This window comes from Diospyros lotus, chromosome 5 (assembly GCF_014633365.1).
Source record: "Diospyros lotus cultivar Yz01 chromosome 5, ASM1463336v1, whole genome shotgun sequence".
In the NCBI taxonomy this organism is placed as follows: Eukaryota; Viridiplantae; Streptophyta; class Magnoliopsida; order Ericales; family Ebenaceae; genus Diospyros; species Diospyros lotus.
Window position 1 is genome coordinate 2,125,498 of NC_068342.1, and position 19,373 is coordinate 2,144,870.

At 32.8% G+C, this 19,373-nt stretch overlaps 1 protein-coding gene and 1 pseudogene across 1 annotated transcript; both read left to right on the forward strand.

The window, feature by feature from the left end:
• The first annotated feature begins 3,899 nt into the window (after nt 1-3,899).
• The window catches only part of LOC127801479 (cullin-1-like), a 34,559-nt pseudogene continuing 19,085 nt past the window's right edge, over nt 3,900-19,373 (forward strand).
• On the forward strand, nt 5,880-18,091 carry LOC127801905 (cullin-1-like). Its single transcript, XM_052337421.1, has 20 exons — nt 5,880-6,046; nt 10,349-10,519; nt 10,828-10,927; nt 11,962-12,147; nt 12,296-12,343; nt 12,421-12,624; nt 12,713-12,790; nt 13,765-13,854; nt 13,953-14,033; nt 14,145-14,204; nt 15,215-15,244; nt 15,332-15,418; nt 15,492-15,641; nt 16,162-16,217; nt 16,347-16,467; nt 16,554-16,715; nt 16,812-16,955; nt 17,026-17,244; nt 17,343-17,504; nt 17,882-18,091. Exons 2-20 carry the CDS (start codon nt 10,386-10,388, stop codon nt 17,981-17,983), a joined length of 2,214 nt encoding a protein of 737 aa, XP_052193381.1. The 5' UTR covers nt 5,880-6,046; nt 10,349-10,385; the 3' UTR covers nt 17,984-18,091.

Below are 19,373 nucleotides of genomic sequence, written 5' to 3' on the forward strand. Positions count from 1 at the left end.
CTCCCGCCCACAATCTTTTTTTTTTCATTTTTTTGAAATATTTATTTATTAAATAAAAATAAAATCATTATAAATATAATATTATTAATTATTTCATTAATAAAAATAAAATAATTTATGATTATGATAACTAATAAAATAATAATCTAAAATATGGTAATAAAATAATTTAAATTATTGCATTAAATTAATATTTATTTTAAAATATAATTATATTATAAATCTAATAATTCTAATAAATAAGTTTGATATATTATAAATCTAAAATTAATTTTTTATTTTTTGGTATTTAAACAAATATTAAATAAAAATATCACACAAATAATTAATGCATAAAAAATAAAAAAATAAGAAAATTAAGATTAAGGACAAAAAATGCTTAATGAAAAATAATTTATATGTATTTAATATTGATTCAAAATATATAAAAAAAAACATCAATTTTAATTTTCAAATTCTGAATAAGCTGAGTATTGAATGAACAGTATCAAACACATTGCATTTATTGAGTGAATAGTTTTATTGGGGAGAACTAGAAGAGAAGTGAGGGGGTGTTTGTTATAAAAGAATGCAAATTGAGTAAGATTAAGTTAAGTTAATTATATTTAGTGTGTTCGATTATTATGTATTGAATTTACATTATTATTGTCGAGATATAATAATATTTCTTTATGCAATAATATGTCTCAATCAAAATATAAGAGAGTATCTCTTAGCGTCTTCGAGAGGCTTGCAAAGAGAAACAAAAATTTAGGATATGAAAGAGATCACCTGCAAATTTTTTGATGCATAAGTCAATATTGTGTTCGAAATGAAATTATAATTTTACTAAAATTGCGAGCATATATTAATTTAGCAAAAAGTTATTCTATTTATAAAAAAAAATAGACTGACAACGTAGCCCCTATACTTCTTTCTATATAATACAATCCATCAATATTGTTTCATTTTTTATATCTTAAAATAATAAAAATTTTAACAATATTATGATTTTTAAACTTAATATATTTATTTAAATTAAAAAATTTAAATTTTACAAATTAATTTGTTTATATTCATTTCACGTTTAAATGTATATTCAATTTTAAATTTTTTTTAATTCTTTTATATTTATACATTTAATTTTTTATAAAATTTAAATATTTATATATTTAAATATTCTTCTCAAGTTTAAATATTTGTAAGTTAATTGATTAACAAATTTAAAAATAAAACAAAAATTAAAATTAGCGATGGATTAAATATTCCGTCACCAAAATTATTTATTTATTTTTTTAATTTAGCAACGGATTGAATTTTTGCCGCTAATTATAATTTTTTTATTTATTTTTAAAAAATAGCCACAGAAATTTGTTCTGTCGCTAAATTTAGCGACAAAAATAATAATATGTTGCTAAATTTAAAATTAATTAATTTTAATATTTATTTAAATAATAAAAAATTAATTTTAACCACGGATTTGGAGAATCTGTTGTTGATTTAGCAACGAAAAATAAAATTCGTCGCTAAAATTAGTGAAGGAAAAATTATCCGTTGCTATTTTTTTTTTTTTAAATATGTAATTAGAGACAAACAATTTAATTTTTTGAAATTTTAAAACTTTTAGCGACAGACAATTTTTCATCGCTAAAATTAGCGACGAATTTCATATTTCGTCGCTAAATTAGCGACCATCGCTAATTTTTAAAAATGTTTTTGTTTTTAATTTTTTTTATCACTTTAGCGACGAAATATTTTTCCGTCGTTAATCTGTCACTGATCCATTACTAATTTTATGAAATTTTTTTCTCTTATTCCTTCGCTAAAACCTGAATTTCCTGTAGTGAATATGCGTTCTTGTTTATAAAAGTTGTTGACCAACCATTAATTAATTTTTTATTTAGTCTTTTTTTGCCTTAAACTTATTAATTAGTTATTTATTCGCTGATCATTGAAAAATTCTCCTTCCTAGTTACCAAGGTTTCCTTTCCTCATCATTTTATGCACAAAATGGAGTCTTAATAATCACTTTCTTGCACCTCACTTTGAAAATTTACCCTTAGGTCCAAAGTCACATATATATTGACCTATATAAAAGCCACAATAAGGTTCACATTGCATGTTAGATATGTTTTTTCTTTTTCCTGAGTTGGGCAATGGAACACCTTACTCTTCACGCGAGTTACAACCAACTAGGGAAATTGAGATTTTATCTTTTTATCCCTTTAGCATCACATTCTCAATAAAATTAAAGTTAAGGTAGGTAATTAAAAAGAGCACAAAATGTAGTATAAATCACAACCTAATAATATGTATGAATGGATAATTGAGTCTAAGTTAGTTGAAGATACATCTAAATTTAAAAAAAGAAAGAAATATAATATAAGTCTAGGCCTCGAGTAAAGTGAAACATTTAACGATATAAGATACAAAATAATAACAAAACTACTCAAAATAATGAAATCCATTATTAGGGTTTAATCAAGCATATTTTCATTCCCTTTACGAGAGTATGGGTTAGCTAAATGCTAGATCATTTAGCAAAGGTTTAGAACTATTTTTATGCATGATGTATGAACATGATATGGCTCGATCTAATTATAAAAATTCAACATCTAATTCATTAACCCTAGTGTCAAGTTATAATAATCAATCCATTAATCATTACTCTAAGGACAATGCAAATAACCTTTTAGACTAACTTTTTACTTTCGTCATGGCCAAACAATAATATGTATACAATTAAGCTAAATAGTCACATACTCAATGCAAATATCATACATTTTGATGCATCACAACCGATAATAAATATAATAATTTATAAAGCACACAAAATAAATCTAAGAGAACCACTTACTTGATTTGCTAGTGATGATTAAAATTGTTTATTTGATATGCGTGTAATCCTTCAACTACGCACCTACTCACCAAAAATTATAAAAAAATTAATTTATTATTATTATATTATTTATTGGCACCTTCTTCCATGAGCACGCATGTGCTGCACATTGTAATCCTCTAACAGTCTTTGTCCACTTTCCAATCATTGTCAACATGCTCCCTAACCCAAATTTTTGGTTTTCCCCATATTTTTATTGTTTCTTTCATTTTCTTGTTTTCTTTCCCATTATTTATTGTCGAAATCGGCCGCACAACAACCCAAGCATCGTCGGACTGGTTCGACTCCAACAAGCATTGGTTTGTTTTCCGATGAGCTCAAATCTTTCTCAAATCCCATCGAAAATTGCTCCAAATCTTCCCAATTTATTTCTCATATTCCCAGGAACAAAAAGCCCTTTCCTCTTGACCCTCAAATCACCTTAGAATTGCATCAATTTAGTGTTATTGTGATAGTTATAGGTGAGGAATGACTGGCCCACCGCCTCAATCCATCTAATTGGAGCCTCTTCCTTGCCAACCATGGTCGCATAGGCTATTCATTACCTATCCCTACAAACCCTTGAATCACATTAGAATTGCATCAATTTAGTGTTTATTCTTAGGCAAAGCCTTGCGCTATTTATAGGTGAGAACAATCCTTAAGTGGTTTTGTGAGTAATAATGGCGAGATTCCTATTAAGGTATCAGAGTGTAATATTTTAGTGTATCAGTATGTTTCTGGAATTGTAGCAATATGAATGAACTTTTTAATGGCTGGCGAACTAGCCTCTTAACTAATGTTTTCACCAATACTTCATCTTTGAAGATTAGTTGCTTTAACTGTTAGATTGGGGGATAGTTTGTAAATTTTCTATTAGTATAAAAGAATATTATGAAAAGGCTTACTTGACATTGTCAAGCATGACATTAGACCTGATGAGATATTGGTGCATATGGATGTAGGCAGGGTGAAATATGACAAAATATAATTGTTTTCCTTTGGGTGATAATCTGGGTTTTTCTATTTTAGCCTTTTGAAAATGGGAATACCAGTATGATTGAACATTCACAGGCTTTGCATTGGGTTTCAAATGGATAGTGTGATCAAGGAATCGAGTTAAGGGCAAGCTACAAGGTTCAACAAACAAATCCTCAAACTCAATCAACAATGAATGTAAAGGGTCACTAAGTTGATACCTCGTTGAGATAATGCAGTGTGGAAGCCAGTTTAAGCCACGAGTAGCCCTTGCTTTCTGTTGTTGCATTTTCTCCTGCATCTTCCTCCTCAACCCAACTCCACTGCATATATGGAATGCAGTTGGGCTATGGCAGCTTCCCTACACTAATTTTTGCATCATTCGACCCATTACCAATTTGCATTCTCTTTCTTCCAAACTTCCTATGTTAAGGAATCGGGTTACGATCTATTGGTGCGAATCCCAACTCATCGTGGGCCAATCACTTAACTTGTGCCCTAGGGGTTAATGTGTGTATAATCACGTTTGTTTCTACTAGTGACATGCCATGTAAATGATTAGTTGACAATATTTGAATAAGTTGTCCATTTTTGTATGCGCTTTCAACAATTAAAAAATATGGTATTTAGTCCTTAATGTGCAAAAAAAAAATGTTGCTTTAAGTCTTTACTCATGTTTAAGGTAAACTGAGTTATTATCTACGCCACGTATAATATACATGTAAAAAAATAAAATGCCATATTATGAAAAAAAACTATGGTTGCGAGATACATCAAATTAAAATTTTCCATGATGAAAAAAAAACTCAAATTATCCATAATTTATACAAAAAAACCTAAGTTCCAAATACCTAAATATTTGAATCACTAACCAAACAATACTACCTTTTTTATTCTCAACCACATAATATGATAGAACTAACCTTTATTTTTATTTTTTTTTAACTTTGGTTCCATCGTTGTCTTATTTATACCATCTTTTGTATTTCAGGATAATAATTTAAAGTAATATTTTTTAATAATTAGGATATGAAATTTTGATATTTTACATATTAACAACCAAATGTTATATTTTGGTATAGCGAGCCTATTACTTTACATAACACAACTAAGTGATTCAAAAGATAAACGTTCTTATAAATAAAAAAAATTACAATTGTGAAAATTATAACTAAGTAAAACCTTCTCCTATAAGTGTATTGATACTTTCTTGTCACAAAAGTAAATTTTCAAAAAAAATCTCAAAAGGTATAATGTTATTATATTATAAAAAATCACCTAATATATGTAGACAACTTACAAGAAAAATGTGGATTTTACAAATTTTGAAGATAAATAGAGACTTCTCGTGAATTTATTGACTCTACATCATAGTTGAAAGTAAGTTTTGCAATAAGATGGACTTTACCAAATATGAGAATGGATCAACTATTAAATCTTAGTTGTGCACTCTATTTATTTAAGTAGTATTTGTTAATTAATGTATGGCTTAGAAAAAGTAAGATATATAAGGTATTAAAATAAAAATAATTTTTATTATATTTATTAAATTTAGTTAGCAACCATTAAAAAAAAGTCACATAATTTTTTATTTTAAATTTTTTAGATAAATTTATCTTAAATTTTATGAATAAGAAAAAAAAGACCTATATATCTTCTAATGCATTAAAAAAACTTAACAAATAATTTAATAAAAATATTAAAATATTTTAGAATTTTATTTTAATAATTTTATATCTTAATTTAAAAAATATTATTTCGTCATATAATTTTATCTGATTCATTTTAACATAATTTACTTTATTATTTAAATTTTCTCGAAAACGAGGGAGATGTCTCTATGAAAACACGAAAAATTTATAAAAATGAAAAAGAAAAAAAGAGGGAAGGGACTGGACGGGGCCAGCAATTGGGCGTTGACCAGCCCGGACTCTAGCCCGACCCGCAGCACCCTAGAGTTCCCTCTCTTTTTCCGCTGACCAGCCTCCTTCCCTCTGCAATCTCTCCTCCGGACAAGACCACGATCTCTGTCTGCCCTCACTGCCACCACTATCTCCAACGCCCTCTACCGTCCGATGCCACGAACAATCACCGTATAACCACCATCGCCACCTTTTCCCTTCTGTCGCAAACGATCATTTGTCTCCGCCGGGTCTCCGCCGCGCCTGTTTTCCCCGGCGATTGACGGCATCTAAGGCTTTGGCCCCTTCGGTGAGGTTTCCGGCATTTCCGTTTCTGATATATACATACATATATATACACGTCTGGGGTAGGGATTTTCGAAAAATAAAACGTAGATGTAGGAAGACCCAACCGTTGGATGTGTTTGATTTTCGAATATGTGGATCACTGCGCGAGGGGAGTCCGATGGTCGGTTCCGATCGTCGGAATCTTCCGCGTGGGTGGCCATTGACGCTTTCCAGAATCTGCAAAAGTCTGACGGTTGGAAATGATATAACTTAAAATATGAAATTTAATTGAATTTCGCAAATATATGTTTGGATTGAATCTAGAATTCGAGTTTCATTTGCTGTTATTGCCTAACATATCCTTGTTAAAAGTTAAAAGAATATAAATGCAGTCATAGTTTATATCTATATATAATGCGTGCGCAAGCAAGAATAATGCACAAGCATATCTATATATAAATTGTGCGCGCAAAGGTGCGGACAATGTGTGTGTGTGTGTGTGTGTGTATGGTGTTGCATGATTGAAAAAATGAGAAAAAATGAAGGGTATTTTGGTCTTAAAATAGGTTGTGTTTTAAGTTTTAGGATTCGTTTGCAAATTCTACCAATTCTGGTGGAATTTGCTTTGGCTTTGTTAAGTTTCATGGAATTCAATTCTACACTAAACTTTTTGAACTTTTTTTAATTCCAAGCACAAAACTTTGGAATTGAAAATCAATTTCACAAAATTTTGTGGAATTCATTCATTCCAAACACAGCGTTAAGTTTAAGTTTATAAAATTGTGGAATTGTGCCTTAAGGTTCTGAAAATCTTAAAATTAACCCTTAACTTGCCACTTGAACTTATTGATTATATAGACATATTTTTTAAGCAATCCGAATGTAATATATTACGAGTATATAATAAACATGTTTTGAAGGGTAATCTTAATTTAGGAGTGACAAGCCTAAGTTAAGAGGGTGAGTTCCTAGTGTTTTAGATCCAAATGTTGTAGGATTTATTCAACCTAAACTAGCGTTAACAGTTCAATTGTACACGTGATCCTCGATTTTGGTGACCATAGGTTAATTGAGGATAAACCAATATGTATTAAGGATCTAGCTTAGGAAGGTTTAGCTACGTAGATTGTTCCCCTTAAAACAAATACTTCGGTCATGCTGTGGAAAATAATATTTCTCTCATATATATAAAAGTATATACTATAGTACTTGTTATTTGCATAATTGTTCTCTGACAACAAAACCAATGACTTTGATCATAAACTGTTTTAAATCCACTAGGAAAGAGAAAAAGAGAAGTATGTTAATGAGAATGAGTCTGATATCCATGCATGATGTCCAAAATGTGTTATTTGAAAAGAAAATATGAATTTCGTGTTATCGGTAAAAGGGTTTTGGTAAAAACCAAGTTTGTCATGCATCATGTTTTCTATGCACAAATGAAACTAGTTAATGAGGACCCTGGATGCTTACAGCAAGGGTTTATGGGCCATGGTACCATGTATATGTTATCCGTGAGAGGTTGCAGTGTTGTTTGAACTCATGTTATACTAGTTTAACATGTTTTTATGATTAGGGCACAGTTTAGTAAACATGCATGTTCATCTGTTGCATGAACTATCTGTTTATTTGATTGTCTATTAAAAGAAAATCCATTTACTTGTTTACAATCACGTGTCACACTGTTCACATGCTAATATACTTTCTGAAACCTACATTAATTGATATGGTGAAGCATATATAAACTGTTATTATCTTTCACGTGTTGCATGTGACATGAGATTTTATGTCTTCTCCTAGTGGTCACAGTATGTTTTTGTTAGTTGTGGAACCTTTTTGAACTCACATCATTGGTGTTAACATTTTTTCAGGTTTTAGCTCAGTGAAGCCATGTATATCCCTTTCTTAGGCGCGCTCCATGTGGATACACTGACACTTAGAGTCTAAATCTTGAGTTTTCGTATTTTTTTGTCTTATCACTATATGAAGTTTTGTTGAGAAAATTGTAAATTAACACCTTTGAAGTTTAGTGAAATTGCCAGAAATCCCCTAATGTTTGAGAAATAGCAATAACCACCCTTGTTGTTAAAGAAAAGCCTAAATATCCATTTTACGCGTCTTTTCTCTTATTTTTCTTCTCTTTCTCACTCATTTCCTCTAATTTTTTAAAAAAAAAAAACTAGCGTGCGACGGCCGCCAACTGCCAACAGTCGAAGGCCATTCGAAGAAAGAGCCCGTAGAGAGAGAGAGAGAGAGATGATGACGACAACGATGAACCTAGATGGTTTGTGTACAGAGAGAGAGAGAGAGTGTGTGTGTGTGTGAAACCCTTAATTTATGAAGCTAGATCTGGGTTTGAAGAAGAGAGAGAGAGAGAGAGTAGATGCCCCTACCGTTGTTGTCGCTACTGCCATTGTCAACAACCTCTTTGTTGTCGCTGTTCACTATTCGTTGTTGTTCGTTAGCTGCAAATAGAGGGATAGTACAACATGGGTGATAGAAAAAAGAAAGAAATAATAAAGAAACAAGAATGAGAAAAGAGGAGAATGAGTTTAAATATAAGGGTATTTTAGTCTTTTTATAAAATTTAATGGTGGGTAACTAATGGTAAGGGGGAAATTGCAACATAACATTTAACCTTGGGGTACTCTTTATATTTTCTCAAACGTCAGGGGTACTTTTTGCAATTATGCTAAACCTCAAGGGTACTGCATGTAATTTCCCCAATTTTGTTTCAATTAGAAGACATGGATTTAATTGTAATTCTGTTATTAGATATTGGACATAAGTGAGACAAATTTTATTTGGTAATGTGATGAGTAACTTTGTATAAGCGGCTTGTTGGTGTCAAAGGTTAGGGTCATCTTGGCATTGGGATCAATGCCACTTAAGGTCCTAATTTCTGGGTCATGACAACCTCTTTTACCTTTTGGGCTTCCCATGGCACTGTTTTGATTTTTTCAACTCTGATTATTGTTATAACTTATAATACGTGTGTATATATATAACACATACAAAATATAAATTGTTATAAATAATTGATTTTTATGTTAGTTTGTATATTCCAAGTTCATATACCTTATTGGCAGTTAAGGTAAGATGTCATTTCTTATCACCTCAACTTCTCTTTTCTTGGGTTCAATTTTGATCAACAAACATAGGAAAATTTTTACCCAACCAAGACACAGAAGTGCTACATGTTTGAAATATTTTCTACACTTTTTACGACTCCATTAATTATTTCTCTTTTCTTGAATGCCAGCGTTTATATCTTATCTTCTTGTTAATTTTTTCCAACATATTCTATAAACCTGTTCAGTTCTTATGAACATACATATTCATTCTTCTAACCCTCAATCTTTACAGCTACCTTTCATTTGCCTAATAACATTTCCATGTGCCAAGTTCCTATGTATATCTTGCTCTTGGAATTAGCTTCTTTATCTGCATTCCTTTATAGAAGTGTGGTATATTTTACCGTTCCGGGTAACTATTAAATGCCCTTTGCAGTTTTGGCTCTTATATAACCATTAGTAGAGATCTTTTTGTTTCTTTGTGGTTGTAACAACAGCTCCAGGCTGTAGAAACAAAGAAACAGTATGGGGAATTTTCTTGTCCAGTATTTCCAATCCGAGCTGAAATAGGAAACCTACAAGCACCACCATGCCCGGTGTTGGTTGCACATCAATAGGGTCAAAATTTCATTCATTATTTGCAAACAGGATCCCACGTGACATAGGTCTACCAAATACTCGAGTAATTCTAATAGCAATTATGAATTTCTAAAGGGGAAAAGAAAAGATGTGAAAATAATAGGAAGTGTAAAATGCGCACGTGTTTCTCATTTGTCTAGAATTCATGATGTTTTGATCCGATGAGTTCTATGCGGGTTGTCAACTTCCTAACACAACCTTTCTCCTTTATTTGGACTTGGGACCAGTTGTAAATAAGAGGAACAATGCTTTAAATGGTAAAAGTGTTGAGGGAATTCCTTAATCCATAGACAGTTAAAAATTGTGCACATGTAGATAACTATATTTTACTTTCTAGTCAATGGAAAAATCCTAGTTCCAAACATAGCATTAAATGGTGGGCATGAGTTGTATGTTAGGCCTCAATTTACCATTTGAATATGAACCACTTTTTCAACAAATACCTTTAGGATGAGACATGCATCCCTGTGTCCGTTCCATATCGGTTCTTCATTTGAAGTAAAAAGAAAGAATATTTCTCTTGCTTTCTATCTAGAAGTGAAGTTCCTGTTATGATCTATTATATTGTGTTCTTTCATGGGCAAATAACGATGCAATTACTTCATTTGCAGATTTAAGATTAGGGGTCAGTCTGTCTAAATTTTGACAATGAATGAGCGAAGGACTATTATGTTCGACGAAGGATGGGAATTTTTGCAGGAGGGGATTACGAAGTTGACAAGAATTCTAGAAGGATTGCCTACAATAGAGTTCAGCTCCGAGGAGTACATGATTATCTACGTGTATGCCTTCTCTTCATTTTTTTTAGTGTTCACTTCTTATTTTTCCTATGATTATGAATGAAAAGAGAGAGTATAAAGAAGGAAAGAGGGTGAGCCTTGGTAGCAATGCTAAGATTTCTCCTCTGTGAATGGAAGGTCACAGGCTCCAGTTGTTGGAACAACTTATTTACTAATCAAGAGTCAGACTACATACAAGAACAACTCTCCCCAACCCCTGCAAAGTGGGGAGCCTTGTGCATTGGGGAAGAGCTCTCTCTCTCTCTCTCTCTCTCTTGTTGAACTGAGTATTTTTCTTTTGTTTTTTCTAGTGCTGTATACAACATGTGCACGCAAAAACCCCCTCATGATTATTCTCAAGAACTCTACAACAAATACAGAGAGGTTTTTGAAGAGTACATCAGTTCAATGGTGAGGAAATCAGTGGATTTTTGCTTCATGTTTATTTTATGCTATTAGTTGTGTGAATATTCCGTTGTTGTAATGATTAATTCTTACCTGTTTCCTGGCATGGATTAAAGTCTAAGCAGATTCTTCGTGTGGCCACAATTTTCTTTACTTGGATTTTCTTTTGCAAGTTGTGTCACACATTTTGAATTCAAAAAGGCCTGCAAATCTCTTGTCCCAATTCCCAGGTCACCATTTGTGGTTGATCATGGCTGTACCGTTTATGATTAGAATCCCTCTGTGTATATCCAGTTTTGTTTACAGATTGCAACTTTAGATTATAGTTAGAGTTCCCCTCTTCTTCCTTCTGTTTTTTCAATTACATGTATTATCTATAATTTTAATCATTCTGGCATGCAAAATTGGAAGTGGAAGCTGAAGTTTTCTATAATTTGATTTGACAGGAGTGGCCTTTTGTACATTGGACCATTAGAATATAAGGGATTTCTAAATGATTTTTTTTAACAACTGAGTTTTCCAGAACATCACTTGTTATATTACTGATAAAAAACGTTAAGTGCATGCATAAGTGCATTAAAGTTTCAGTTTTACTTAAATCATTTACTTAGCCAAAAAAAAAAAAAAAAAGTTTCAACTTCGAATCGATAAGTTGCCTAAATTCATTCTTTTAAACCGTGTTTTGAAATGAATTCTTGTTGTTGCTAGGGCATTAATTTTTTCTGATAACACTGTAATGCAGGAGGCCTCATTCCTGAAAATTATATATCTTCACCATTAGGAGTTGATATTGGAAATTCCTGCCACAGTGCCTCTTATGTGAAAAAATATAAAAATAAAAATTCACTTAATCATTGATTTTTGAGAAAAAAAAAATGCTGTTTTATCTTATTTTCTCTATGTACTTTTTAGAATTTATCAGTGAGTTTAAATGTTGCTTCAGTTTGGTGCACATCTTGTAAGAAGAAGAAGAGTAAGCTTATGGAGGCAAAAATATTGTAGTTCCTTTTACTGAACTGCATTTTGCTTTCTTCATTTAGGTATTGCCATCATTACGAGACAAACACGATGAGGATATGTTGAGGGAACTTGTAAAAAGATGGAAGAATCATGAAGTCATGGTCAGATGGATGTCGCGCTTCTTCAATTATCTTGATCGCTATTTTATTTCTAGGAGGAGCCTTCCTTCACTCAGCAAAGTTGGATTAACTTGCTTCCACGATCTGGTTTGTCAGTAGTTTTTTTAGTGTTATTTATGATCTCAAATTGTGACGTCTTCGGTTTATTAAGGAAGTTAATACTGTTCTAATATGGTTCTTGTTTTCATATCTGATTTTCATTTTTGCATAAGGAGTTCTTTTATTTTAATTCCAGGTTTACCAAGAACTGAACGGTAGAGTCCGAGACATCGTTCTCAAACTTGTAAGTTTCTTGCTTTAAGAATGGAGCATATTTCTTTTCCTTGTACATGAGGTCAGTTATCAATACTTTTGGTCCAGATCTACAGAGAAAGGGAGGGAGACCAAATTGAGACAGCCTTAGTTCAGAGTGTTCTAGAGATGCTTGTTCAAATTGGAATGGGAATGTTGGATTGTTATGAAAATGACTTTGAAGATTACATGCTTAAAGAATCTGCGGCTTATTATTCTCAAAAAGCATCAAACTGGATTGCTGAAGATTCTTGTCCTGTTTACATGCGGAAGGTGAACAGTTGTTTTACTACATGTTAGGTTATTGTGGTGTGATTCTATGTCCAATTAGATGGATCTAATACTAAGATGGAAATAATAGGTTGAGGAATGCTTGAAAAAGGAGAGGGATAGAGTGTCCCAGTATCTACACTCGTGCACTGAACAAAAGCTGGTGGAGGTAGATTTTTCTGATTTATTAATCATTAGATGGTGGATCTTTTCATGTAATCTAGTTCATTTGATGACTTCATTTGATAGTTGATCTTGTTTTGAGTGGTGCTAACATTCATTTGGTTGTCTGTAGCCCCAAGCAAATGTATTGTCTACTGTCAGATCACTAATATTATTAATGGTTGCATAAATTCCATACTAGGGCTGCCCTTTTATTTTCTTGCTCCCTTTCACAGTATGCAATCAGGTAGACAAGAGTGAACCTAGACAAGTAGGTGGAATGATGGGAACTATCTGTATGGAAACACTAAGCAGATTGGATGATAGATAAACTTGGGAATCATGTTATGTTATATGTGGAAGTCAAAGTTTGTATGCAGTTGCTTGTTGATGTAAAAATAAATCTTTTTTGTTTCGTATTTAAATGTTCAATTTTTTAATAATAAGTTTCGTACAAGGATAGATTAATTTTATGTGTTTTGGTGATTTACAAAAATTACAATTTGAATCATACTGTTCAGTTACTAGATGGTTGCATGCTGTTGTTATCCATTCAGTTAGAGAGTTAAAAAATGGAAGTCTGACCTAGAAAAGTATCTTGGAGACCTGGTAGATTCATAGCCTGCCTACTTTGTTAATATATAGAGGACATATTAAACTGAAGGAGTCTTTCTACAGTCTGTGTCAGTTGTGATTTTGACTGCTAATCAATCGATATATTTTTCTATGTTGAAACAGTAGTTATATAGAGAAAGCAAACATATATGGTTCTGAAACTCTTTACAGTCTTACAATTTCAAATTTCCTTTTGGACGGAAAACTAAGATATATGAAATATTCTGTTGTAGAATCTTGATTGTGATGGATCTTTGAATCGGTGCCGCCAGCCACCTTTGTGTTTCTCCTTCTACCTGTGTTTATTTTGCTGATATGTTTTCAATTTGGTTACTGTTGAAAAGGGCATCTCTTTTCTCTCTGTAGAAAGTACAAAAAGAGTTGTTGGTGGTACACGGATGCCAGTTGCTTGAAAAGGAGCACTCTGGATGCCAAGCATTGCTTAAAGACAATAAGGTATCACGTGGAGTTACGTTATAGAGAAATATTAATGCAAGTATCAGCAAAAAAAATCATACATGGTGAATGACATCTCATTTTGTTTCTTGTCTTAGGTGGATGATCTGTCTACAATGCACCGGCTATTCTCTAAAATTCCTAACGGCTTGCATCTGGTAGCTAATATATTTAAACAGGTAGTGCCTTTTAGGTCTTCTACTTAATTTTCATTTTTGGCATTGTAAAAAGTAGCCTCCTGACATGATAGTTTTCCTCTTACTGAACACTGTGAGGGTTTACTTCTGCAGCATGTTACTGCTGAAGTTACAGCCTTGGTTCAACAGGCTGAAGATGCAGCAAGTAACAAAGTCAGTATTTTGTTCCACCTTGCTCCTATCAGTATCAATGTCATTTTTCTTATTTTCTGTCCTGTGAAACAGAGGTTGCTTCTCATACATGTTGGCAATTGAGTGCATAGATAAATAGCATATCTTATTTCTCTGTTAGTTTAAAATATATTTGCAATTTATTGAAGACAAAATGGATTTGTTTTTATATATCAATTATTTATCCCCAAAAAAATGGACATCACAAATTCTTGCACGTATGTTGTAAGGCATGGTGGTGTTCTAAAGGAATGGAAATTAGGTTGTCCAAAAGGGGGCATAGATAGGTCAAACAAGGGAGATTAGGAGCTTGTTCGATAGCATCCCAAAGAAGTCCGATAGGGGATAATGGATTTATGTTAGATCCGTTAGTTAAATTTATAGTGGTTTTAGTTCACGTTCATTAGATAAATTTATGTCAAATCTATGTATTTAATTAATTGTCAGATAGAGGGCAGGGCTAATGAGTTTGTCACTCATGGTAAGGGAGATGGCTGGTCAATAGACTGGAGGAGGGGAGGGGTGGAGAGGAGAATGAGATAGAAATTGTGGAAACGCTTTGTTGGTGTTTCCATTTTCCCCGAAAGTTTTCAAATTTTTTACTTATTTTGAAAATGAAAGCATGGAACCAAATGCCATTTTCTGTTTTTGTTTTTCTGAAATTTTGAAAATAAAAACTAAAAATTGAAAACAGAATTGCGACCAAAAGGTGCTAAACTATTAACCTTTTGAAGCCTTTTTAGTCATCTCCGCCTCAGTATGTTTTTGCAGCCCTCTACCCAGCACCACCCCCCATCCCAAAAAAAAAAAAAAAAAAAAAAAAAAAAACAAAGAAGAAGAAGCAGAAAAAATAGGAAAAGGAGTACAATGGTGGAATTTGGTTGTATATTTATTAATTACCAATAAATAACTGCAATTGTCCTTAAAAATCTTGAGGATTTATGGTTCTTTATAGATAACATTTTCAAGTGCTAACAACTAATTCTTCACAGGCGAAGAGTACTTTTGGCCTACAGGTGCAGGTAGTTCTCTCATACCTTATGAATTCAGCATCCAATGTAGTTGCACTTAGAAAGTATAGAAACTGATGCAATCACTCTCTTGATCAGGTTTTTGTCCAAAAAGTTGTTGAGGTGCATGATAAACACATGACAATTGTGAAGGATGGTTTTGCAAATGACCCACTTTTTCACAAGGTTAGTTTGAAAATGCTTGATGGTTTGGGTCTGTTGTTTCACCAAAAATTCATTTTGTTGGTTCTTCTCATAGGCCAGGAAAGTGGCTTTCAAGGTTTTCTGCAATGAACAAGTTTTTGGCTGCTCAAGTGCAGAGCTGTTGGCTTTATTCTGTGATAATTTTCTCAAGAAAAGCAGTAGAAGCAATCTGACTGATGAAGTTGTTGAGGACACACTTGATAAGGTAGCTTACTGTAATTTAAATATTTGTACCCTGCATGAAAAACACGTATACTAGAATCATAGTTGATGTAATGTGGAGTGAAGTCACTTCTAAATTTCTAATAACTGCTGCCCAACAGATTTGAGCTTCAACTCACCTTGTGGCTGCATTAGCCATTTTTGAATGATCTTTATAGAGTATAGCACGTCATAGACTGGTGTGAGAGGGTTGAATCTCTTCTGAAATAACAGGTTTTTTTATGACGTGTGGACTGCATTGTGGACTTGTATAAGTACGGTGGAAGGTAACACCATGTGTCACGTTAATGTTGTATGGATTGGTTCATCATACATAATCATGAATTTGCTGAGAGGAGTCCTCTGCATATTTGTGTTATATTACAACAGTAAATTGGCTGCACTTTGCTCTCATTCTTCAAATTATGGATCAGATCCCAATTCTCCATCCTTTGTGTCTCTGCCAGAGTAGCAATTTTTATTTCCTCAGTGATTTTCTTGACCTGTGGATTTGGTTCCTGCAGGTGGTAAACTTGCTTACTTGTTTTTCTGATAAAGACCTTTTTGATGAATTCTGCAGGTTAGTCGTCTGCTATTGTCTGTTTCATTTTTTTTTTTTTCTAGTAAGGAGTTTTTTTTTTACTGTCATTCTTCAAGGAGGTAATCTAGTTGTGATTATTTATTTATTGTTGTCTTTGACTGCTGGAAGGAGAAAGCTTTCTTATCGCCTTCTTTTTGATAAGAATGCTAATGATGATCATGAAAGATACATCCTAACAAAGCTGAAGCAGCAATTTGGTGCACATTTCACGTCAAAGATGGAGGGGATGGTGAATGCAAATGCTCAACCATAATATATCTTTCCTTTGCCTGTAGTTGGTGCTTCAATACCCCATTGAATCTTTTCTTTTTCCAGTTTAGGGATTTAACATTGTCAAGTGAATGCAACAATTATTTTGAGGATTATCCTGACAATGACCTGAAGGAAAATCTGGGGATTCGTTTGACTGTTGACATACTTACTCCTGCATCCTGGCCTAGCTATGAACGCTTTGATCTCAATCTCCCTTCAGAGATGGTAGGGTTCACTATTTTTTTATTCCTCTGAAAGCTGAAATATCATTATTCTTATTATGATAAGGGTTATCTACTTCCTCCCTGCTCCTATCACCAGGCAAAGTGTGTCGAGATTTTTGAGCAATTCTATTCAACAAAAGAAAAACATAGAAAACTCAAATGGATTTACTCATTGGGTACCTGCACGGTAAAGAGTTATTTTGATTCAGAAACTAAGGAGCTGATTGTCGGAACTTATCAGGTAAGTTCTTTTAAACCATCCTCCAATTGGCGCAACAAAGAAATTGGAAGTAACTTTTCTTGGTTTTCAGGCTGCAGCTCTTTTGCTCTTTAATTCTTCCGACAGATTGAGTTATTCAGAATTGAAGACCAAATTAAATTTGGCCGATGCTGATCTGGTCAAACTGCTTCAGTCTCTGTCATGTGCTAAATACAAAATTCTTAGGAAGGAGCCAAACACTGGAATTGTCACTCTGAATGATACTTTTGTGTTTAACTCCGAGTTTGTTGATAGAATGAGAAAGATCAAGGTAAGATATGCTTACCCACTCTCTTTATATAATTTCCTCTTGCCCATACTCCTCCCATGTCCTTAGCTTGGAGTTTACTTTTCTTTTTTCTAAATCAGATTCTTCTCCAACCCGTCAACGAATGTGTGGCTGAAGTAGTTGAAAAGGATAGACGTTATGCTATTGATGCCGCAATTGTGCGCATAATGAAAATTCGCAGGGTTTTGGGTCATGAACTTTTAGTTAGGGAATGTGTTGAGCAGTTAAGCGGCATGTTCAAGGTATGAAATATCCATATTGATGTGAAATACAACCTGAAATTTATCGTTGTGGGTCCAGGTCACATGTATGCAACCTATGGGAAGCAAATGTGTCGCCTGTTTTGTCTGCCCCTAAAAATGAACGTAAATAGTGACAGGCTAGCCCCAAAACTAGTTCTCGCTATATATGCATGTGTGCATGCATACATAAAGATCCCGACCTTCTATTGAAATTAGGACTTGTTTCTGGTGCAAGTTTTTAGTTTATATTGGTGGCTAGAAGGTTGTCAAGGTCTTATTATTCTGATGATATTAGTGGACTTATTATTCTGATGATATTAGTGGACTTCATCCGAGGTTAGATAAATTTCTCCCTTCAATATTGTGTGCTTCTGCAGCCTGACATCAAGTTAATCAAGATTCGGATTGAGGATATGATGAATCGGGATTACTTGGAACGAGACCAGGAGAATCCAAACTTGTATCGGTATGTGGCCTGATTTTGACTTGTTGATATTGTTATGAGCTGCCACTGCGCAAATATTTGTAATGTAGCAAAAAGACTAAAGATTAAAATAGTGGGTATATGGTCAATTGTTTTGTCACTATATTCTGTGATTCCCATTCTTCCTCCCCCCTCTTGCTCCTCTTTCATTAGGTGAACTTGGCATTTCAATAGTGTACATTTTCATTTTTGTAGATGTCCTTCGACTAGGACTGGTCAATATGAGATCCCTTCTTTAGAAAAAGTTCTCATAAGATTTGTGAATAATTTTCCAATTAACGCATTCAGATTAACATTGGTCTTGAGGACCTTTTGAAGTTGGTATCTATCTTTATGCTTGGAAGACCTTATACCTACCTAGAGACGCCTAAAGCTGCTGTTAAAGAGATGTTGGTCTTAACCCTTTTAAGTGGCATATGGATGCTTATACGTAATGCCCTATGTTTTAACACTTTATCCTAATTGCATGTAGTTTTGTCTTGAAGTTCTTTATCCTGGTACGGACGAATTCTAATCAATAAAGCTCATATATAAACGGTTCTTTCTTGTAGTTTCAAATTAGAGTTTCAAGACAATAAATTGTCAGAGATATTGGATTTAAGGGTTTCTTATTTCCATGTTCTACGATGTATAGCTTATACTATAATTTAATTAGGCAGTGAGGTAAAAGTAAATGGAAAGGATTTTATAAAATAATAATCTTTCAATAGTTGGGTATTTTGCCCTTTTTTTCAAAGATTTTTATTATGATCTTGATGATATATGGCTGGAACTAGGATCGATCAAAGAGAAAAGGGAAACAAATTGAATGTCCGTATGTTCATGTAAAAACATGTAGTTCCAAACTAGCCTTGAAATAAATTTATTTTTTTCTCTTTTCTTTTCCTTCTACGCCCTCTTTTTAATATATACAACAATCACAATCCGTAATCTCATTGGGTGAGATTAATTAAATAAATTTTAAATTTTCAATCATCTCCATTCATAATATTTATGTTTTACATTATTTTTAAGGTTTCCTATTAAGTTATTCTTGATTTTTATCTTCTTTTGTTGCAAATTTCTTTCATTTCACTCGATTCTCTCTGTACTTCATTGGTCTTTTTCCTACATATCTAAACTATATTAATTGTGATTGTATTAACATATAAACAAATTATACAAACATTGCATGTTAAAGTTTTGTATAAATAGAATGTTAATGACTTAACTACATATATTGCATGGTTGTTGTCACCTATGCAGGCATCAAGCACGAATCTCCAAGTGCTTTTGGGCATGGCTCAAAAGCCTTAAGTGGGTGATTCGTCGCTCCTTTGTATATAAAAGGTTAGAGTTCAAGTTGTGAAAATAACTTTTTTACAAATGAAGAATAAGATTAGGTA